We start from the raw sequence: 22,551 nt of genomic DNA on the forward strand, positions 1-22,551 counted from the left end.
ATACCAGTGTGGAATTTTCATTTACAAATGCTTCAGTGATGTGTCTAGAGACACTTAACAGACGACTTTAACCACCAGCAAACAATAATTGCTCAGAGATAATGGTACACTTCTAATGAAAAAATAAGGCACTTGAGGTTGCTTTCAATGTGATTCTAAAATAATAAACAGAAGACCAAAACCAGAGGAAGTAAAGGATTTACAACTTTTTTTAAATGTTCCAATTCCAAGTTTTCCATCTGTATTAACGCAAGCCCACTTAACTATCAGATTCATTGAAGTTTAAAAATAAAAAAAAACCTGCAAAAAAGCATTGATTTATCATGCCTAGAGATCAAAATAGTAAATGGACAGTTAAGTACATCAAAATATTTCTCTGCTAACATCCATATGACTATTTACAAATATTCAATACAATCTGAAGTTTAACATTGGAACAACACACAATAGACATCTATTACAGTAATAATTATAGTAAAAAATGGTCTTGGCTACTACTTAACGGCAAAACCAAACGTAACAGTTGTACGCCACTAAAAACATTCAACAGTTTAAAAGAAAATCAGTGGCTAATTACATGAACAGTTAAACCTGACAAAACGTGTGACGTGTCGATTACATTTACATTTGATGTTTCATGAATGTCTCATTCATCACCCAGGTTTCATGTTAGTCGAAATATTATTAGATCATACTATGTTCAAAACAATGTCTGATCTATCAGGGTACCTAATCTTGTGGTCTTTTGTCAAACAAGAGAACTGACATCATATAGCCGTTGGGATATACTGTGAAAATCACATGGGACAGTTAAGTGTGACAAAGGTATAATTTTTTTTTTTTTTTATTGTGATAAGATTAGCTCCCTGTCATTTCTATTACTTAAATGAAATGTTTTTTTCCACAGTATTGCCTTAAATTGTTATCCTTGTCACGCACAAGAAGTGGCAATCTTGCTATGTGCCGATCCCTAATGAACAGCCGGCTAACTCAAGAGTTATTTACTCTGCACTCGACCTTAATATTTTCCAGAGTGCTCCCTTAACTTGCTGTAAAAGGGGTCCTCGTGACAAACTGAGGAAGACAATGTGATAGCTTGCAAATCAGCAACAAAGCGATCACTCACAATTCAATCGATATTGTTTGTAATCCAACACACAAAAGCTGCCATTAAAACTGCAAAACAACATTGCGAAATAGCCCAGTGGAAAGACAACACCTGAGAGATGGGCAAAATACTTTGTCAAGTCTATAAACGTTGTTTACATTTCAAACACCTTATTTCAGAAGTTGACTGCTACCATTTCACTCCAATACTGGACTACAACTCAAAGTGAAAAATACTCACAAAGGGCCACTAGACTTTGCAAATCAGACATAGTTGCACGTCTCTAACGTCACACTGGAAGCAAAAAATTACACCTTCTAAATTCGGTCACTCAAATCCTCACCTGTCGAGTTCCCTATTTCAATTTTCTCTTTCTAGTTCAGTTGCACTTCATGTTGCTGACTTCAGACCCTATATGCCAGATTCAAGATACTGGAAGATCAGCAATGTATTTTTGGAGAGGTTAGACATTTTTGGGATCACAGCAATGGTTCTACCAGTCACTCACACTACCTAAATGACTAAGCCTGGTTAACATGCCAGGATAATCAGCCCAATTTTAGCCCTGAATCTCCCTTCCCAACAATCGTAAAGATGTGCCGATTACCGTAATGGCTAAAAAATATCTTAAATTTGAGCGGGGATATTTTACTCAATGCCTCTTTCTCATCCATTGTTTACTCCAAAGTATGAACGGTCACGATTGAACCCTGGCAATAATTTTAAAATCTTGTCATGTGAACCAGGCCTAATAAGGGCATATATAAAAACGTAGGTCGCCCATTCTTGCTAACCCAAAAGCTGAGCACGGCTGACAACCATGGAGAACTAAAAAAATAACTCGCACTAGCCATGAAAAACATTTGTCAGAAGCAACGTTAACCTAAAATATTCCTATTTACAGACTTTTTTTGATATAAGATTAAATATTTACACAGGTGTCCCAGTTTGAGGATTGTTGTGTTATTTTGGTGACCTTGGGGGAATGTTCTGTTCCTTGCCACTTTTTCGAAATCCACGCTGCGGGGAAAAGCTTTTGCCTGTGTACCCACCCATGTTTCTGGGATGCTCCCAACTCTTCATCCCCGCACCTCCATTTCGGCCGGCGCGATTATAGCCGTAAAATGTACGTGTGACTTGGCGAGGAGGGCAGCTGTCTCCACCTTTGTCTGATTTATCCACAGCATCCCTATGATTGGCTCGTGGCTCCTCCCCTCTATTAGCCTTGAGCTCCTGAAGAGGCTGAACGGCCGTAGAGACAGGGGCCGCCGGAGAGGTTGTCTGTGCCGGTGGTCCATCTTTAGCAAGTCGCTGGCACACTTCTGCATAGCTGAGCTTTTTCGGCTCCTGGTTCGAGAGGTAAGAAAGGAAATGAATATCGACCATGATTACTTTGTACAGTATGTTCAGTAGACATCTAATGAACACTTCATTTGTTCCGTCTGCCAGGCCTCGACACACTTTTGTGGAAATTTGGTATTATACTCTACTTCATGTCAAAATAAATGCAGCTTTGCGCATATTTTACTATATGACATCACTAACGAGAGCCTCTTCTAAACTGAGTGTCGATTCAAAATCGGCCATTTTCTACTATGCTGCCTCTCCATTTTGGAATTGTTTGAAGGATGAGTCAGCAATTAATGTGTGTGCATGTGTGTGTGTGTGTGTGTGTGTGCAATAAGCTGACCCAAGCAACCAGTGGCTCTTTACCTGTTCTGTGCTGTCAGCTGGTGGAGATGCCACTTCAAGAACACCGCGGCTACACGAGGAAGATGCTTCTGTTGGACTAACAGGCTTGACGGTTGGTGACACTTTTTCTTTTGGCATAATGTCAACCTCACCCACATTCTCGATCGGTGAGGAACTTCTAAAGCACAAAGACAACATATAAGTACCTTGCAATTATCTGATTCGTATTGAATACTTGGTGTAGGGGGAAAATTGCACCTTCTAATAGGCTGGGCTGGTTTTTGCATCACCTCTGCACTAGGTGTCACATCTGGACTAACAGGACTTGGAGCTGGAGGCTCTGAGACGTTTGAAGGTTTCATTTCGTCTACCTTGTTGTATACAGCCTTAAAAAAGTACAGAAGAGGGTGAATATAATATTGACAAGATTCTCCAGAAATCTTGGACATCTGGTTATCAAAGAGAATTATTAATTACCTTGCTGGTGACTTTTAGACCACGTACTACATCAGAGAGCCGCATCTCTGGTGTCTTCTCTTCTGTTAGACTAACCGCAGATCCCGGCAGAGGAGGGAAATTGGAAGCTGCCAGGTCAAACTTTGGTGGCGGGGGCACCTCGACTTCTGTCTGTTTCTGTTTTGGAATTTAGGTAAATTATCACATTTTAGATGGGTAAAATATAAACCGTTTCGAATCTGATTTAAAATAGTCCAAAGTTTGCTGACCATGGTATGTTCATCATCTCTTTTCCTCCTCATGCCCCTGTAGTTGTTAGTTCTCCTGAAATAAAACCAAAATTGTTTATGGTGTTCCCCAGTTAAAGAGGTCATCTCAACTAGAATTAACAAGAGATTTACACACCTTGTTCGGACATCCATACTCAAATCCCCGCTGGGCGTGGTGTCCTTCGGAGAAGTGCTTTTAGGTCTTAGGGAGGGAAGGCTAACTGAAGTGGTGGCCATCAAGGTCCCTGGTGTCTGAGGGGGTTGTGAGGTCAAAGGTCTCAACAGGCCATCCATCAATGCTGGGGGAGCCATTGATGGGGCTACGTGTGTGTCACAAGGCCTAAAGTGTCCCTTTAAATGATTCCTAGGAACACAGAAAGGACTCATTTTATTAACTGTACATCTGGATATGACTAATGTATGCGCACACAGTTATTAGGAGGAAAAACAAGACATGAACGGGATTAAACACAGTTGGAGTTGAACAAGCTAAACCAATTAAAAGCTTTCTACTTGCTTTCTAATAAAATTTATATTTGACATCTTGCTTTCCAATTTATGATGGTAAAAATAAAAAATAAAAGACATTGTATAATCAACATCAACTTGACAGTCGGAGGGAGAAAAAAAAATACATCATGAAATCATAAATGTGACCTACCGGGTCCTGCACACAGGAGGATTACAGTTTGAAGTTGCTTTATAGTTCCCCACACTGTTGTAGGCAGTCATGAAGCCGTTGTTTGGGAAAGGTGCCTGGATGCCACAGAGGTAAGGCAAAATAAAATTAAGATAAACAGTATTAATTGTGACACGCTCTGTGTACTTTCAAGCGAGTGAAGAGTACTGTTACTGTACATAATTACTGCACCCTTATTACAAGTAACCTGTTCTTCACAATTGTCTATGATGTCACATAATGCATTATGCAACTGTATTAAAAAAACAGTACAATTTGCTCTTTTATTTTATTTGCCAGGTCAGCATTGCAAATGGCAACATCAATTTTATCATTTGAAAAGAAGAAAAAAAAAAAAAAAAAAAAAAAAAAAAAGAGTTGAATAAAATAATCAGAAGTGGTAAACACTCTCACCAGTGGCGTTTCAAAGTAAGGCATTGTTGTTGCATTCCAGGACTGGGCAAGAGCTGGATAGACTGGGTATTGCTGCTGAGCACTGTACACCTGCTGCATGTACACAGGGGAGCCAAATGCAATGTGAGGCTGGGCCTGCTGGTTGTACACACTTGGGTCCACGGTGCTGAAGCCCGGCTTACTAAAGAATGTGTTTATTGCCTTGATGCGGGCCTGGAAGGACAAAGCAGGAATGATAAGACTTGAGGTTTTTTTTTTTTAATAGCACAATTTCTGGTGATAGAAACATAATTGTCATCTTTGTCCCCTCAGATCTCATAATCTCACGGTCATTAGGCCATAAAACACTGCCCTGACTAGGGAGGTGGGGTGGGGTGGAAAGTGGGATAAGGGAAATGATGGGAAGATGAAGATGAGAAGAAGGAGCGAGAAGAAAACAGACATAGAGAAAAGCAATGCTCCCTCCTAGCCAGTGTCAGTGCATCTGGGTCCTTCTAAGCGCGATACTGATCATCACTGGGGGTCATGGCAGTCGCACTCAAGGCAGAAAAAAAGTATTTCATCTGAAATGGGATCTATCTAACAACACTCCCATTTAACAAAATGTCAAAACACTTTTGCCAGGAGCAATAAGATCTATTTGCTTATCGACTTACCATTATTGGCTTGCCCTGAAACACTTTCACTTCCTCCCGTAAATATCTGTAAGCCTGAGAACAGAAAGGATTCTTGCACTTAACACAAGTTGAATAAAGTCCAATTTGAAATTGAAAATGCAATTGCATACCTTTAGTGCATCCAGATCTGACTGGAACGTTATGTACCAGTTGCTATTGTGGGCAAATTCGGCACTTATCATTTTTGGGCACTCTTCACTTTTAAAGAGAGCCTCCACCTCCTGCAACAGTTGCAAAACACGTTTTACGGCTCTAGTCACATCTTCACCGACTTTTTCCCAGAACAAATATTGACCGAGGCAAAATAATATCCTAAAAATATGTTAAGTATCAAATGATCCTTTTTTGCAATGGGTGTCATCTTTACCTCTACTGGTGTAGTTTCTGGAACCTCTCGCAGAATAATAATTGAGCGACTGTGATTTGGACGAACTTTCTCTCCGGCTTCATCGACGTGAACCAGTGGCAATTCTGTCAGAGAGAGAAAAGTTGAAAACCTCATCTGAAGCAACCGCTGACATACTTTGTTCAACAATCAGTGATGCAAGCGTCAGTTAATAATTGACCAAAGTGAACCAAGCACTGCTTTTGATATAAAACGGGTACCTCGCAGTACATCCACGATGAGATCCATGTCATTCGTGAGGGCTTTGATGTCCTCCATGCACGCTATGGTCCAGATTGGAATAAACTGCTCACTATCCATCTCTGATATCAGGTACTGGTCAATTGCTAAGTTCTCCCTGGAGGGGAAAAAAATGTTTCGGAGTACGATCCAGGAGAAGAATTAGATCCATTTAATTTGTGACTATGCAGTCACACAACCCACCTTGAAAAGTAGAACTCCAGTTTTTTCTTCAAGGACTCCCTGAGACTCTCAGACATTGTTTGTTCTTTAGTTTCACCAACAATTGACTCGCTTTGGGGGTTAAGGGCTAAATACCCTACAGCAAAGGGGTCAGTATCATTCACAATGCCCTCTGGAGGCACACAGGCGTAGTCAGTGTTATCAGCAAAGTCAGAATCGCATCCTTTTCCCCCAAAAGAGAGAACATCAGGGTACTCTGAAAGGAGATGAGAGACAGGCTAGATCAACATTTCTTACAAATGCAAAAAACTTAAATTAGCTTTTTATGGTAAATAAAAGCACGACATTTGTTCTGTGGGGGAGCTAAACTTGAAAGACTATAAGGTAGCTCATACCTTCAGTCATGACAGCGTTGTGAGGATAGGTCTGCAGCCAAGAAGAATTGTCTGTCCCCTCCGAGATATCATTCTGGTGGGCAGGAATCTCCTGCCACACTTTGGCATTGGGGTTCAGAACGGTTTCCTTGGTGGTGACCTACATTAGCAAAAGACATGCACTTTGTGATGAAGGTGATCGTGAAACCAATCATGAGAAAAATCCAGTCTAAATTTGATGTCAATTTAAAAAATATGACTCCAGTGCATTTTTATGACCAAACTGCATCCTAACACTGCCAGTATAAAAATCTACTGCTAAACATCAAGCACTTCACTCCCTGCAGCTGTTAACTCATGCAATTCTGTATAATTGTTAGCTGCATTTGTATGAAAAATATATGAATCTTAAAACAGAAACGTTTGATTACTCAAAAACATTGTGTTGCACAAAGTCAAGATTAAAAAAACAAATTTTCTTCTATTACATACACCGACGTAACGCTACATACCATTCAAATGCTATCGAATTAACAACAAGCCTCAGTAAAATGACATGATCCAAATCCCGAACCTGCCGTCCACGTAAAGAGACACGTCGACTACTAAAGGAAAAGGCTCATTAACCTGAGCTCCAATAAATCCGGTTTGGTTCACACACATACTACGCAGTGACAAAGCTGAGCCTCATTGGTTTCCGCATGCCGGTTCAGCCGGCCTATCAGACGCTCCATTCAACACGCAAGTCTTTCATCCAGCCTGACTACAAGACGGGCGTGTGCATACGTCACTCAAATAAGCATTTGTATCATTTTTATATTTATTCTAATTGACATTATAATAAAGACGAGGCTCAAATAGACGCCATCGTCTTATTTAAAGCGCGGTGCGCGGCTGTTGTGGAGAGTGTGGGAGCACATGGCGCTGACGTAAAAAAGGCTCCAAATGACTTCGCTAGGCCGTTCAAGTGAAGCCCAGTGGACATTTATCTGCAAATATCATAAAGGGCCCGGGTTCAATTCGAAACAAATGATCGGATCTTAATCCCACTTCCATAGCACACCGTAACCTTCATATCTCAACTGCCTTTGATAGCCACTTAGCTCGCTACCTAGCTTGAGTTGTATAACAGCTAACACAGCAAGTCACGTGTAGGCCTGTAACACACTGCACATAACGCATGGATTCAAACTCGAAAGTTCGAAGAAAATCTTATTCTGCCGGGGTCATGTCGTCATAAACATACACACTACGAGAGTAGAGTCGGTCCACAAATGACAATTTGTTCAAGGCGCAGTTTACCGAGACTCACGAACAACACAGAGCCGCCATGGTTAGCTAACTGTCTTGTTTACTAGTTGACCGTGACTTGTTGGTCACCTTTTAAAGGTTAAGCACCCGGCGTTTGACTCGACCAAAATCTCTAAAAGATTCATCGCAATTAAAAAAAAAAAAACGTCAGCAAACAATGAATGTTGATACCAAGTTACAAGAACCGTCTGGCAGTTTTAAATGTGGTTGATGCGGGTGATGTATTAGAAAGGAGGAACAGGTTGTTGCATGTTAGCTAGCGTCCTTGCTAGGCCAAAAAGAAAAAACTTACCATGTTTGGGTAAGATAATAAGACGACGTCCGCTTCAGTTTGTGGTTATAAAATAACGTCCGAGTGCCTTGAGACTTGCGATTGAGGCTCTCGACCACACTTCTTTAGAGTGCGGCTTTTTCCTCAACTACCGTCTCCCCGGTAACACGCCAAGCCCAAACACGAGCACGATACACTTCAGACTACGACTTTAGTAACACGAACGGCTACCTTAGTTATATAATCAAAAAGAAATTGCCATTTTATGACGTTATCTTCATTTGAACCGATTGGCTTCGATGAACTCTTCGTGCAGCATGTGACAGCTATGCCCTGTGCGTGTCGTCCTCTGCTTGCAAGTAAGTACGTACAACGGTTCCGCAGAGGCGCACTGGCACTTCGGTTCCATAGCGACATCTACAGACCAAAGATGATGCTGCATTCGAGGAAAAGTGGAACATCTGATTTTCCCACTTCCGACCGCTAAGAGTTCAGGGCGAATGTTCATTATTTTCTTAATACAAATACAGAAACATTAATAGCATTTAATTAATTGCACCATATAACTTCATACGGTCGGTACATATAATGCGGTGTTATTTTTTAATAACTAAATGAATGTAATAAAGCTAAATATGTTTCAAATATTGTAAATTAATTTAATCAATTTTCTGAACTGGTCGCTAGCCACTCACAGGGCACACACACTCACAATCATACTTAGAGACAATTTGGGGTGGTCGATCGGCCTCCCATGTATGTTTTAGGAAAACCCATGCAGGCACGGGGAGAACATGCAGAATCAAACCCTGCACCTCTGAACATTGAGTTGGATATGCCTGCATCTTACAAATGAAATTTTCGGTGAACTGCGAGTTCTTTTTTTTTTTCCCGACTTCGCAACTCGGACTTCCCAATTCAAATGGGTGTTCGACTGCACTTAGGAGTCGGAAAAGTCCGACTTCCCACTCTTCTCCAATGCAGCATAATGTGTTTATTATGAAACACTTCACGTGAAAATCTTTTTCCACTATAAATAACCTGTTGCTGCCACCTTGTGCAACTTTCCACAGTAACGGAAAGGCACCTTTCCCGTCAACACTTATATAAGACAGCTGAACATATATATCACCAAATACTTCTGGACAGTCCAAATTATACTTAACTCGCTCCCGATGCCTGAGATTATGTATTCCGTCAAACACTTCTGTTCTTCCCGCAAGTAGAAAAAATAGGCCTTCACCTTGAAGACGAGACGTGCTCCCTCTGATAAACACTCCGAGTTAGTCACACCCCCACCAATCAAGCGTGCTTTCAGCTACGACGTCACCAAGTACTGAGCCCCTCCGTTGAATCGCATCACGGCTGTTCAAAGGCTGCGCAACTTTACATATTTACCTCTACCAAGGAGAATGTGGGTGCGTCACTGTTCATCAGCAAAAATACGCAAAAAATACAATGAGGGGGCGGGACATGCTGATACATAGAGGTGGTGCTCCTCATATTCCATTTGTACTAAAAGTAGAAGTAGCCTACTTGTATTGGGAGGACAACAGGAAAAGTACAAACTCTGAAATGTATATCATTGCAACTGTTTTGACAACATTACAAAAAAACTACTATTTCTAGTTTTTACTGTTAGGTTACGGATTCTAGTTATTGATCTGACTCCAAATTGCGATCAACACTTAACACATAAATTGCTATGTCCTAATCCACACACTGGCGCACCTAACAATTTTGCGAGTTCGTTCTGTCAAAGAGAAGACCAGTAGATCAATTAGACCAAATTTACCAATTATTTATTCCTGACAAAGCGCACTAATACAGGCCTGGGTCCCGGGTCCCTCACACTAAAACTCGTGCGTTTTTGTGACCACCAAAAGACGACACATTCTTCCGGGTTGCCCAGTTTTAAAGAAACACAATATGAATATTAAAGCATGCAAAATATTGTGAGATGATTGGTCGATGGCCATCTCCTCCCCGGTCCAGGTGTCGCTGAGGTCAGACGGTTGGGTTTTCCCCTCAAAGGCCGGTCTCATAGACGTGCTGTTGTTCTCGTTCCTCACCGACCTTGAGATGATCTCCTCCGGTACTCCCTATCCGGGCCTATTCCACAACACTTCGAAGAAAACAAGTTCATGCAGTTTGCCTGCACATTCCTCGGCCCCCACCAATCCACACGAGCACTCCAATACTAGATATTAATATGATTATAAGTTTAACACAACCTTAAAAATATGTTTGCAAACTCCCAAAAGCACATTTCCCTTTATTACTAACTTGCTCACACTGAGAAATAAAATCACTGGACGCTGCTTTGCAACAAGCTAAATGCTGATAGGCTAATCATGACTGAACTGACATCTTATTGTGTTTATTTTGTTTCAGTAGCATTTAAACCACTTTAAACCAGGAGCAAAACAAAACATCCTTTAAAAAACATTACATATGAGCTTTTTTGTTTGTTTTCCTCAGATCAAATGGATTTTTTTTTTTATTCTCGATGCTCGTGTTTTTAGGCAAACACGGTTTTCAACAATAAGGCTGTACATCACTGTGCTAGGGCTACTTACAAATGGGTCACAACACATTAATATTGACTAACCCTTTATTTCCAAATTATGCAAGAAGAGATTGTATAAAGGTCAGTGCAGGACATTTTACAGTTCTTTTTCACACACACAAAAAGCATTCATTTAAGTGTTGTCACGATTAAGCCTTGGTGCTGGAAGCCTGTTTACTCTGTTGTAGCTGTTGGATCTTCACATTCATGACTTCAATGACAGCTACAAGAAAGCAAAAAATGACATCTTGTCAGCAACAAGTTAAAATGCGAGATTGTTATTTGCTTTTACATTTGTGATGACCGTTACCTTGTTTCATGGCATGTTTTTCTTGAAGGGCGGGCTGAATTTTCTCAATCTGCTTTGTCAGGAAATCTAGTTTTCGTTTGAAGAATGCCTTGGAATCTGGTACATTCTACAAGAAAGCCAAAGATTGCACTTGAGGTTTGCATTTTTGAATTAGATTTAACAATGAATAATCCCGACATAAAGCAGAATATAACGGAATACATTAAAACACCTACTTACCTTTTCAACATAATATCCTGTTCCCACATCGACTAAAACATGCTCCACGTCATTTAATGTTCCAGGCACATACATCTAGAATACGTTAAATTAAGGACAATGGCTGACTGAGACAGAATATGAAATACATTGTAAACTGTAACAGGAAAATGTAACCCACATAACATTTTCTGGATTTTCTTTCCAATTTATATGTATAGGAAAGACACATTCAGTTTGGAAAACATGCTAATAATAAAACTATGTATCTGTGTTTGGCACAAAAAAGGTCTCATCTATGGCAAACTATAAATCAGATAAAAATACAATCATACTGGTGATGAATACAATTCAAGGATACAGAACTTGTGAGTGGGACGAGTAATTCCTTGCCTACGTGAGGAGAGAGACAGTTTCATCAACCTTGGCTAAATGCACAGAATCTAAAAACCTATTCCACCCACCTTCATTTTTTTTGTTTAAGGAATTCAAATTATCTTTTGCGTCAACATATTTAGCCTGGACAACTTTGAGCTGGCTTATTGAAGACGTCAGGAACTCGACCTCCTGCAAGACAAAATTTCGCACAAGTGTCAGTACTGTCCCGCAACTATATACGTTTAGACATGCATTTACGTTAATTTGTTAATTGTCCAAAAGTCTGTGATCTGCCATGCATGTGATCTGCCTAATTTAGATTATGCAGATTTGCATTAATTTACAAATGTGTGTGAGCTAGCACGCCTTATCTTTAAATAGTCTTAAACGTAGGGAGGGGTGGAGGGATACATCAGTGCCTGGGCATGCTACATTAAACAAAACTCTCCCACGGTGTATTCAGTTCTATTACCATCAATACAACAAAATATTGTATTATAAACACAATAATAATACACAAAAGTAAACTTGCCTGGTCTAATTGACTTTTCAGTCCCTCAAGCTGAGGGAGCGATAGGTCCGCAAGATTGATCGCCATGTTGGGAACCCGGGGAGTGTGACGCCAGGGATTGCTTCCGGTTCAAGAAAAGTGGCGTGTTCGTTTCCGTTAGCAGACGCCTCCTAGTGGGCGTTAGAATGCATGCAGCTCAAGTTATTAGAAACTCGCTCGACTTGCTGTGGCTTTCAAACTGTTGTGATATGAATTCAAATCAATCAATTTGTAAATTGGCACTACATCTGTATAATAAATTTATATTGCAGCCGTGACAAAATAGTTAAAACTCATTTGTTCAGCATGTAAAATCAAATGCAGACTTTAATGACAGTAATCACGATTAAATAGGGACGACTCAATCAAAAAAATTCAAGTGAACATTTATTTAAACATTTTACTCAAAAATCACAATTCAAAAAGAGGTGTTGTATTTGAGAGTAAAATGCAGATTTTTACAATTAAAATCTTCAGTTAAATTGCAAGTTCAAAAACCTCAAAATGAAAGACCAAAAAAAAATAAAAATACTGCAGTGTAGAATATGAGTATGTCATTCTGTTAGCAGCTGACTGGCCTCCATTACCGCATGTGAATTGGTAAACCATAGACCACCGGTGCGGCTCCTATGAGATATTGCAGGTAAGTGGCCTGGCGTGAAGGGCCCATATAATCCAGCAAGGCACTTCCGGACTCTGATGATAACCAGGATTTCAGCAGAGCTTTGGTGAAGCGATCAATATCCCGATCAGTTACATCCCACAGGTTTCCCAAAACAAAGGGGCTATGCGGGTGAGAAACGGAGGAGGAAAAAAAAAAAAAAAACAATAGTCAAGACAAATACAGCAAATGATATAGTGCACTGAAATCTTGTGCTCTACAACTGAATAAACCATGCATTACTCACATCACTTTGTAATTTTCTACAATTCGATGTAAAATTTTAATGTATTTATTTAAAAAAAAAAAAAAAAAATGCAAACTTTTCTCACCAGCCTGCTATGAGATAACTGAGGATGATTCCTTGTCCCTCCTGATCGCCCCGCACAGCCAGAGCAGCACTGCTGCAGCCGAGCAGTAGGGAGGCGGCTTTCATTGGTCGCATCAGGACCGCATGGCTGTCAAGGAAACGTGCCCCTGCACCATGGCCCAAATAACTGAAGAGTCCAAAGGGATGGACACAGAACAAGGAGGGAAAACCAAGGTTATTCCAACTCAGATTACGATATACACTAGTGGCATATTTTATTCTTGTAGGTTGTCCAACAATTATTAGATTCTCACAAACGTACATGTATAGATCCTTAGCTGCAACAGCTTCTTCCAGCTGTCCCGCTTCAGGAGCATGTCCACACACACCATCCCAATCCGGTTCACTAAAATTAAAGACAAAAAAGTAGAAAGTGAGGAAAAGTCTTTCAAATGTATTGTTTTTAAGAGTGGATGGATGGATGGATGGATGGATGGATGGATGGATGGATGGATGGATGGATGGATGGATGGATGGATGGATGGATGGATGGATGGATGGATGGATGGATGGATGGACTCACCTACTGAACCACTCTTGAAATTCTTTCTTTGAGTTTTGTAAATTGCCATCAGGGTCCAAAATATAAAATGTATTCTTTGGGTCCACACCGTGCTTCAAGATAGACTGAGGGTCATTCTGAAGAAGGATAACGATATTATCCCGATGACAGATTTCGCACAATGTATCACAATTTATCAGTTATTGGGATAAAAATCATACCTCTTTCTGAATACTCAGTCCAATTAATGACTGCAGGGACGGCATGCGGCTCATGGAACGGAACTTCAAGGTGGAGATGCTTTCCCAGGGCAGCTTCTGAAGGTACTGTAGAGGACAAGACAGTTTGGCATACAGGATGATCCAGTCAGAGGTCAGACACATTGTTCCACGTGACAAATAACAGCTCAATTTTAGTACCTTGTCCAGAATGAGAACCACATGACCACAAGGCTCCTCTTTGTCAGCAAAATGCAAATCAGCCGATTGGAGAAGCTGCTCACAATTGTCATCCCATTCGGGACAAACTCCAAGAGCAAAACTTTTCAATTCTTTTGGGGACAGTCGAGGGACTGCTGAAAGGAGAACCTACACACAAGGCAATATATTTACCTGGGTGCTTTGGCGATGCAGAAAAAGAAAACACCACAAACCTTTAACATTTCTTCACTGGCTGTCACTCCCTTGGCGCACAAAGTCTTGCAAAGGTGCTGGGCCTTTGCGGAGAGCTTGGGATCCGATGAAAGAGGCAGAAGGAGGCTCTTCCAGCAGCCCAACAATTTCTCCATGTCTTTCAGTAAACACTAAAACACATACGTATATAATAAAAAAAAAAACACGTTAACTGACACCTTTGTTATCCAAGTAAAAAATAAAAATGTTCACATTTGGAGCGACTATTACATCACAGCCTTTGCAGCAGCAGTGCCCTTGTTCCTTACCTCAACTCGAGAGTTGAGTGCCCTGCGGCCCTCCCACCACTGATCTTTGTTCGACACACTGCTCAGAGCCTTTTGATCCACCAGAATACTATCCATCTCCTGGACCAGCCATCTAATAGAGCGCTGTAAATCAGAAGAGAATTGTGAAAAGAAAAGTTAAACGTTTTCCTTTGGCTCTGAGATCGACTTGATTTTGTTTTCTAATTTACAATCCCCCTGCAACTATGTTTTATCATGCTTACCGGCTCTGTGGACGTGGGGATGTGTACAGTCACAGGAGCCGAGCCCTTTTCAAGACGGGACAGAAGGATGCTGTCCCCCATTTCGTGAGATCTGACTCCAACCACTGACATCACACACACAGTCACGCCTGTGGCAAAGAGAAAGAAACATGTGGAACCATTTTGCTTATACCCTCACAGTCATGAAAGAGGTTCCAGTAAATCGGAACATCACCCCCATGTTACCTGAAGGAAGTTGTTGGAGTTGCTGAATCAACTCTTGACAGTGGCTCTGAGGGAAGGCTGAACCATCAGATGTTGGAAAGGAAAAGATGTCCTCCAACCGAGACAACCTCTGTTCCGTCGTGGTACTCGACTCGTTGAGACTTAAGCTGTCCATTTGATCTGCTAGCTCGCCGGATGTTTTTTTTAGCCTCCTATGAAAAAACACACAACAAATAACCAACTTAGAAAGCACACTTGCCTACAGAACATCAAACGTTACAGCACACGGCGAATGCACTTACTTGAGAGAGCTGGCGAGGTGCCTGATGGTGCGATGCCGGCTTGTGATGCCCAAAGACTGGGAATGAAGCATTGCTGTAGTTACGGGATCCTGCTGCCCCGTCGATAATGCCAGAAGGCCACACAGGTTTGGAAATATGGTGGGAGGGGGGAAGTGCTGAAGAGCCAGCCAAGCTGAGCGGAGTAACACCTGAATATCTTCAAATGAAACATTGTCTGACCCAAAACAAAACAAAAATCAATCAATCAGATGGCGAAACACTTTTTATTGGTATTTCAGGGATTGTCAGAATCTCTAAAACCTTACCCGGTGTGAGGTCCGGATAAGGAAGAGGGGTTTGAGGACCTCTTGCTTGACGTCCACATTTCTTAGTAAACAAGTCATTCCCCTCCAAATCGCAACACAACTCCCTCCGCAACACCTCAACAAAATTTGTCTCTTTAAAGACGAAAAGCGCAAACAAAGTTAAAAGGCATTGCTCGCATGACAGTGCAGCAGTTGAACATCTTACCTGAAGCAGCAGAGTCTTTTGCCTCTTTGTCCGACGTCCTTAAATACTCAATGCTCATGTCTAGAATTTCATTCGTTTCCTCCTCAATGGCCCTCATTTTTTCTGGCTCCTCCTCGAACGCCAACTCCTTGGCAGACACCTTTCTGGCTCGTCCACGTCTTGTTGAGGACGCTCGACACGCGGGAGTTTCATCTTCGGACGAGGTGCTCTGAGGCAGTGCGCAGCTCTTCTTCTTCGCCTGCCTTGTCGGTTGGATCTTCGTAGCAGAGGCAGCTTTATCTTTGCATGTAGCTTGTCTTGCGGTGTTTTTCTTTTTGGATAGTTTTTCATCCGGTACTTCCCGAGGGTTATACTCTGCGTCACTGTCATCACTAAACTCCACCTGAATTAAGACAGTTCAAGTAATTATTAGTCTCGTTCTTAATTTAGTCCTCTAATTTGATACCCACCTTGAATCGAGATTTCTTGGTGCGTCTTGGAGCAGCAGGTACGGGCTTAACTTTGTCTTGAGTGGGTAGGAACTGATCAAACACCTGAAACTCCATTTTGGGCGCAGTTTTCTGCGCACTCTGCACTGAGGCCGGTGCTTTATCTTTCTTTATTGGAGTACAGGCCACGGTGCTGAAGTCAAAAACGCTAAGCTCCTTTGCAGAAAACTTGGACTTGACGACTGGGGTCTTGGGAAACGGACTCATCGGAATAACTGGAGTCATGGGACCCAGGCTTTTCCCTTTGGCTGTGTAGCTTGGGAATTGGAAATTTATCTGCGAGGCCTTGACCTTTGTCTTCTTTTTTTCAGACTTAGGTAAACCTTCAGGCTGCTTGAGTGAGCTTTGCTGCAATTTCAAAACTTTCAATTGTTTTGGTGCCTTCCACGTCCACACATTTGAGAAAAGTTCCTCCAGCTTGCATCCTTTTTTTGTAGATAAGGTAACCAATAGTCCAATGGCTTTGGTTACCATGAGACCTGCTTTCACAGCTCTGAGTTCCGGGGATTGCACAGAATCAACCAAAGCTAAACCAGTTTCCAGTACTTTCCATATGCTGCAAACCTTACTTTGTCTGGCTTCAAGGCCAGAAACAGCCATGTGAAGGTACGCACGGCCCATCACATCATGCATAAGCAAGGCCTTTGTGGGGCTCTGCTGTGGCATGAATTCAGTCAATTTAGCCTCAAGTTTGGCAGTGACTGTCTTGCAACGAGCCAATGCCGCCCAGTAAAGTTTAAAAGCATTTTCGGCTTCAGAAGGGTCAAGCTGGAGAACCATATCGGCCTGTCCGGCAGCCCAGCGGGCGGTGACTCGTCCTAGGAAGGGCTCCGAGCAGCAAGGGCACTGGCAGGTTGGTTTGTGCGTCAGGCAGGAGAGCCAACGACGTGGTTTGGTCTTGAGCGGTGGCGAGCTACTTTCATCCCTCACAACTGGCTCTTTGAGAGTCCACCTTGTACTCAGGATGTCCTTCAGGTCATCATCCTCCATCACAGGAAATAGACGAGATTTCTGCGACGGCCGACCTTTTCTTGGCTTGATTTTAACCTCCAACTTGGACTTTGGATCTGAAAAATCTGAACAGACAAAGCTCATTTGAAACTCAACATCAAATAAAAGGCACCGGGGAACTGATTCTGGTGCCCGATTCTCGCCATTAAAAGTAGCTACTAATTTGTGCGAACCTGTGTACACTTCCAGAAGGTTCTTGACTTTGTCTAAATCAAATCCACTTTCTGCTGTCTCTCCTTGCTTTAGTTCCAACTCAGCTTTCACCACCAACAGCTCAGCACATCTAAGAGAATGAAAATGAAATGTACCAAGGTTATGGAAGAACTACACAATCCTAGTAACTAAGTGCATGAACTTACTGGCTCAGTGCTTGCAACTTGATGGCCAGTTTCAGGGCTTCTCGACACTGCAGCCGAGCATCACTGATGGCACCGCAGCTGGTTCTCATCACAATGACTTTCATTGAGCAGTTCAACAGTTCCGAAAGCAGCCGCCATTTAAACATAAGATTATTTCCTGTCGTAGATCAAGAGAAGAGTCATAATGGCCCAAAACTAAAAAATGTTGATCATTATTGTTATTTAACATGCCTGTGTTGATGAAGCGTACGTCGGCAGCATTTCCAGGACTCCCATACAAGCCTTTTCCCACAAAAGTGACCAGCAGGCCGCTGAGAAGCTTCAGACTTTCACCCAAAGCAGTATCTGGGCTTTTAAAACCTGAGATCCAAAAACAGAAATCATCATTGTTTAAATGGCTATGATGAAAGCAGAAACGAACTAACTTACCATGTTGTGAAATGCGGCTCCGCTGGGTTGGTGGCAGGGAAGCCGTGTCTAAACTGAAATAGGAGCTGCAAGTCTGGAGTGCTTGAGCTCGCAACATATACCAGCCCTTGGAACGTTTCTGCTCATTGGTCTCTTTAAGCACGTCACACAGATAAGAAACCCCACGATCCACCTGTGAAAAAGGAAATACTAATAAGTTCAAAATAATAACCTAAAAAGAACATATTTCATATCTCTAAAACTTCAGATATGGGAACTGCAGCTGGGCTACTGTTATTTACCTGTCCAGTACTATAGCAGCATCGAGATTTCAGCAAAATGATGACCAGCGAGAGAATGAAGGGTTCTTCTGTGCTTGCATCAGTCGTCACCATTTTTTCTGCTTGTTCAGTTTGAATCTGTAAACACAAGTAATTTCTGATCAATTCAAAAATGACCTTGACGTTTAATGTGCTTTGAACTTTTTTTTTTTAAGAAAAATGGCATTACCAAAGCCAGTTCAGAGGAGCCCATTTCCAAGAGGAGGCTGGCCGACTGACAGAGGGCATATGCGCATCCTTGAGTGTCACCAAGTTGGCGGGAAAGTTCAATAGCAAGTTGATATACTTCCAAAGCTTTAAGAGGCTAAAATGGAGAAATGCAGCACGTAAAATTGATCAACAAAAGCAAACAGAATAGATTATATATAACTAAGTCAGACTGACTTATTTAAAATGGGTAAAGTCTCTTTGGAAATGCACTTCTTACCTTTCCCATGAGTTGGAAGAGAGCTGCAGTCATCGCAATAGAATCTGATGTCTGTTTAGGATTTCTGACGGAAGGCAAAACTGGTGTCCGCACAAGAGTAGCCCACTCAGTCAGCGCTCTTTCCAAAGGTTGGCAAAACTCTGTGGAACAAAAACAAAATTGTCATAACAATAAGAATGATAAGAATCAAATTTCACAAATTGTATGTACATAATGGCAAAGGGCTCCAAATTGCAATTGAAATCACATTTAAAAATACGTACTGTTCTGAGCAGACAGGCTGAATTTCAGACCATCGTATACCAAAATGTTGTTCTCATTCTGCTGCTTGTCTTCATAATCAAAATCATTGGTCCCTACTGGATTTTCCACAGAGGGAGTCTGCTCACGCATCTGCCGAAGCTTGATGTCTCTTTCGATTGCCTAGCAAGAAAGAACATCACAACACAACTTTTGTGTGAGAAAATCCAACACACAAACTTTAAACTTAGTAACTCGGGCCATGCGCACCTCCTCGAGATTCTTCTCAAGAGTGCAGATAAAAATCCAGAGCAAAGCTTGAGCCTTGTTGTCCTTCAGTTGGTTTGTGTTTTCAGGAGTCTCCATTTCTTCTTCCAGGAGCCGTAAAGCTTCATGGGCGAAATCAACAGCCGCACTGTTAAACGGAGCATACGCAAATGTCATCACAAGAGACTCGGCTCGTTAAGTGTCCTCAGACATTGAACGGAAGCTCTCACCAATCAGTCTGTTCACTGAAGTCCTTAAAACAAACAACCTGGGCCATTTCGCAGAGATAGACAGCACGCAGGTGGTTGTGAGCGCTCTCCTCATGACAGATGTCCAGCAGATCGCAAAGAGTGTTGTAGCGCTCCTGTGAGGTGTCGCCTGCTTCCTCCTTATAAGCACGCAACTCCTCATCCAAAAGGCAAAGCATTATTCTTTCATCGGGAACCTCGTGACCAAAACCATCACGTATCGTCCTAGGAGATTACAATCAACACCGTCAAAGAAAATATCAACTCCACGGAAAAGATTGAACTATTAGAACCTGAGTCGGATGTCCTCTTCAGAGTTACGAGCGGCGTCGATCTTGGTTTTCACCCACAAAGAGATCGGCTCCGTCATATGCAAAGCCATTTTATTCCCCAAGACCTTCAGCCACAGGATGACCCACTCCAGCGCTCGTTCCAGGTGCCCCGCTCGCCGGGAAGACTGCACAGCTAGCATGAAGGGTCGGTTCAACTGGGGGGAAAAGTCAAAAGACATTCCATTACTGTCTTCATTAAAGAGATTGAGCACAGTGGCAAAGCTTACCCGAGCAGTAGAGAGCGAAACAGGACAGTTCTTGCTCAGATCGCGACACAGGAGCTCAAGAAGCGTGAAGGCCTGATCATACAGACGACGATTATACAAGCCACAGCCTAAGTTGCTCACCTCAGCCACTACACAGACACAACAAGGAAACAATGTACTATGATGCTCCTAAAAGTCAATTAAAAATTTATTTTCTTCTTTTCCCCCCCAAACACAGCTCCTAAGCACCTGCTTGGGCGACAAAGTCTTCATCTGGCAGTTTGCACATTTCAGTCATCATGTGTCCAGCTGTGGCTTGGCAATAGAGAAGCACTCTGGCCAGAGTCTCACTGTCATCCAGCTAACAAACATAATGACAGAAAAAAAAATATATACATACATTACATGAATCTTATTTAAACATCATGTATGGTGGTGGTGGGACTTCACCTGGGACTCTAACAAGCTCTTATTGGCAAATCCAAAGCCTTTGAGAATACTGATGCAGAGGCTCTGCTGCAGACTGCTGCGCTCACTTTGTAATATTGAGCTCTACAAATAAAAGCAAGACAAAACAAATAGATTGAAGTGCTTTTGAGCAGAGCTAACGACAGGAAAGTAGTAAATATTTAAAGAGCACCAACCTCCAGGATCCTCTTGATCAGGTCTTGGTGCTCCTCAAGAAAGGAAAACCAAGCCAGCAGCACAGGGCTACTAAATCCCTTCTTATGGCAATTTTCCACAACCCACATCACCAGTTGACATCCTTCCAGGACAGAATGAGCTTCACGTTCACCCAACTTCGATGGAAGAGACCTCAAGGTCCTGGCACACGCTCTCAAGAACTTATCACTACACTCAGCAGGTGTCCCCACAGAGTGGATTTCAACTGCCTGTTTCCCGAGCTCCAGAGCTGCAACACGACAGTCAGCATATTTCCTCACCTTAACTTCCATTTCATTCAGAAAGGTGGAAGCCAAATTATGATACCCAGCTTTACACAGCATCTTGATTATGACAAGCACCATTTCAAGAAGTGTGTAAATGCTTGTTGTATCAATAGATGGCATAGAGCCATCGATCTTGCAATCTTGACTACCACTCCATCTGGAGAAAAGAGCGTGCATTTCGTTGAGAACAAATGAGGCATCCTTTTCATTCAGTGCTTCACGACTTTTTGCAAATTCAAAGATGGCGCTCGCTATGTATGCAGGAGCTTTAGAAAGATTAGGAGTTTCTGTGTCCAACAACAGACGGAAGTTGAGGGCTTGGAACTGGCAACGAAGTTTGTCTTGGGGACTGAGGACCTTCTGATCCATGGCAGCAGAGAGACTGTTCCACAAAACGGAGAAGCAGCTCCGCGCAAGAACATAATAGTGCTCATCCTAAAGACAATGTAGAATAACAAGCGTTATTGGAGGACGTATGTAATAGAAAATACAAAAAATAAATGAATCATAGTACAAAGTCAAACCTGTGATTTTGAGGTCAGCCTGGTATAAAGCAATGCAGCGATACGGCTGCAGAGAGTGTGGACTTGAAGAGAGCTTAGGTTGTTGACAACATGGAAAATGATCTTTTCCATGTATAGTGGACTGCTTTGGTTGCGGGAATAGACATCATAGCCATGAACGGCAAGCTCCACAAGCGTTACCAATTGGCTTACGTGATCAAACTCCAGCGTTTTAAGCCCTAATTGATGGTTACAGGCTCTGATGACCCTATCACATAGCGTGCCACCATAAAGTGGTACACGCTTGGCAAGTCTCTGCAAAACAAAGATTTATTAAGTAAAGTTCAAATCACATGTTGAGAAAGATTCCAAACATCACCATGTTCAACATTCAAATTCACCCAGACGATAAAATAACGCGATTTTCTAACAGCAAATGAGCTTAAACGTTAATGACTCGTCCATCGACGTCAAACTGTAGCCTCACTTTGAAAAAGTTTATCATGCAAACCTCGAGCTCTTGACATAACAGCAGTGCCCCGCTCAACGAAGCTGTCCGGTTGATCAAGTCGTCGACGGCCAAACACTTCATGACGTCTGAAGATAGCTGGAGAAAAACATGTTAACCACATTGAATACATTTTTTAAGCTAACGATCAGACGACACCGAAGAACACGACGCTACGTACGTAACTGAGTAACTTTGAGAAACGATGTAGCAGACAGTAACTTATTTCGAGTGGAAATCCTTGGCAGTAATAGCAGTAGTATTTAAATTATATCAAAATATATATTGGTATTTATACTTACGCAGATCAGCAGCGAACACGTCCAAAGGAGGCGAAACCATCAACAGCTACCGCTCACTCTATTTGAAAAGCACTTGTTAACCAATCAAAAAGTTTACCCGCCTTACCCGAAAGTACAAGGTATCATGGGTAGTGTAGTTTTTCCGTATTTGTTTTCGTCAGCACGC

General features: G+C 42.0%; 3 protein-coding genes across 3 annotated transcripts; all 3 read right to left on the reverse strand.

Moving 5' to 3' along the window:
* Nucleotide 1: 1 nt before the first annotated feature.
* larp4ab (La ribonucleoprotein 4Ab) lies at nt 2–9,569 on the reverse strand. The gene is made up of 16 exons (XM_088389632.1): nt 9,543–9,569; nt 9,225–9,377; nt 6,499–6,637; nt 6,125–6,359; nt 5,902–6,038; nt 5,663–5,766; nt 5,406–5,516; nt 5,275–5,328; nt 4,619–4,831; nt 4,187–4,281; nt 3,662–3,889; nt 3,526–3,580; nt 3,278–3,433; nt 3,059–3,186; nt 2,822–2,978; nt 2–2,455 (listed from the first exon to the last, which is right to left on the reverse strand). Exons 1-16 carry the CDS (start codon nt 9,567–9,569, stop codon nt 2,072–2,074), a joined length of 2,376 nt encoding a protein of 791 aa, XP_088245758.1. The 3' UTR covers nt 2–2,071.
* Nucleotides 9,570–10,655: 1,086 nt separating this feature from the next.
* On the reverse strand, nt 10,656–12,187 carry pfdn5 (prefoldin 5). Its single transcript, XM_088389707.1, has 6 exons — nt 12,047–12,187; nt 11,601–11,703; nt 11,498–11,529; nt 11,158–11,232; nt 10,939–11,044; nt 10,656–10,851 (listed from the first exon to the last, which is right to left on the reverse strand). Exons 1-6 carry the CDS (start codon nt 12,110–12,112, stop codon nt 10,778–10,780), a joined length of 456 nt encoding a protein of 151 aa, XP_088245833.1. The 5' UTR covers nt 12,113–12,187; the 3' UTR covers nt 10,656–10,777.
* A 247-nt stretch (nt 12,188–12,434) lies between these two features.
* Nucleotides 12,435–22,487, reverse strand: espl1 (extra spindle pole bodies like 1, separase). Its single transcript, XM_088390532.1, has 32 exons — nt 22,386–22,487; nt 22,087–22,182; nt 21,597–21,890; nt 20,767–21,507; nt 20,573–20,674; nt 20,372–20,483; nt 20,144–20,271; nt 19,878–20,071; nt 19,567–19,809; nt 19,340–19,484; nt 19,093–19,252; nt 18,830–18,969; nt 18,572–18,706; nt 18,364–18,480; nt 18,083–18,254; nt 17,885–18,013; nt 17,654–17,810; nt 17,468–17,577; nt 16,245–17,359; nt 15,796–16,177; nt 15,591–15,722; nt 15,286–15,499; nt 15,005–15,195; nt 14,780–14,907; nt 14,538–14,660; nt 14,250–14,399; nt 14,017–14,184; nt 13,819–13,923; nt 13,619–13,734; nt 13,358–13,441; nt 13,058–13,222; nt 12,435–12,849 (listed from the first exon to the last, which is right to left on the reverse strand). Exons 2-32 carry the CDS (start codon nt 22,165–22,167, stop codon nt 12,648–12,650), a joined length of 6,435 nt encoding a protein of 2,144 aa, XP_088246658.1. The 5' UTR covers nt 22,168–22,182; nt 22,386–22,487; the 3' UTR covers nt 12,435–12,647.
* Nucleotides 22,488–22,551: the final 64 nt, after the last annotated feature.

The sequence above is a fragment of the Syngnathus floridae genome, chromosome 11 (assembly GCF_059516105.1).
Source record: "Syngnathus floridae isolate MCC-2025c chromosome 11, RoL_Sflo_1.0, whole genome shotgun sequence".
NCBI lineage: Eukaryota > Metazoa > Chordata > Actinopteri > Syngnathiformes > Syngnathidae > Syngnathus > Syngnathus floridae.

Coding starts and splice junctions, on each gene's coding strand:
- espl1 (XM_088390532.1), bottom strand. CDS start 22,167: ATGAAGTGTTTGGCCGTCGACGACTTGATCAACCGGACAGCTTCGTTG. Junction 21,891..22,086: donor TGTTATGTCAAGAGCTCGAG/GTTTGCATGATA, acceptor TTTGTTTTGCAG/AGACTTGCCAAGCGTGTACC. Junction 14,185..14,249: donor CCAGTGAAGAAATGTTAAAG/GTTTGTGGTGTT, acceptor CCTTGTGTGTAG/GTTCTCCTTTCAGCAGTCCC.
- pfdn5 (XM_088389707.1), bottom strand. CDS start 12,112: ATGGCGATCAATCTTGCGGACCTATCGCTCCCTCAGCTTGAGGGACTG. Junction 11,704..12,046: donor TGAAAAGTCAATTAGACCAG/GCAAGTTTACTT, acceptor TTTGTCTTGCAG/GAGGTCGAGTTCCTGACGTC. Junction 11,530..11,600: donor CTTAAACAAAAAAAATGAAG/GTGGGTGGAATA, acceptor CTCCTCACGTAG/GCAAGGAATTACTCGTCCCA.
- larp4ab (XM_088389632.1), bottom strand. CDS start 9,569: ATGGAATATGAGGAGCACCACCTCTAT. Junction 6,039..6,124: donor CTGGAGTTCTACTTTTCAAG/GTGGGTTGTGTG, acceptor TTTCCCCTCCAG/GGAGAACTTAGCAATTGACC. Junction 2,456..2,821: donor CAGCTGACAGCACAGAACAG/GTAAAGAGCCAC, acceptor CTCTCGAACCAG/GAGCCGAAAAAGCTCAGCTA.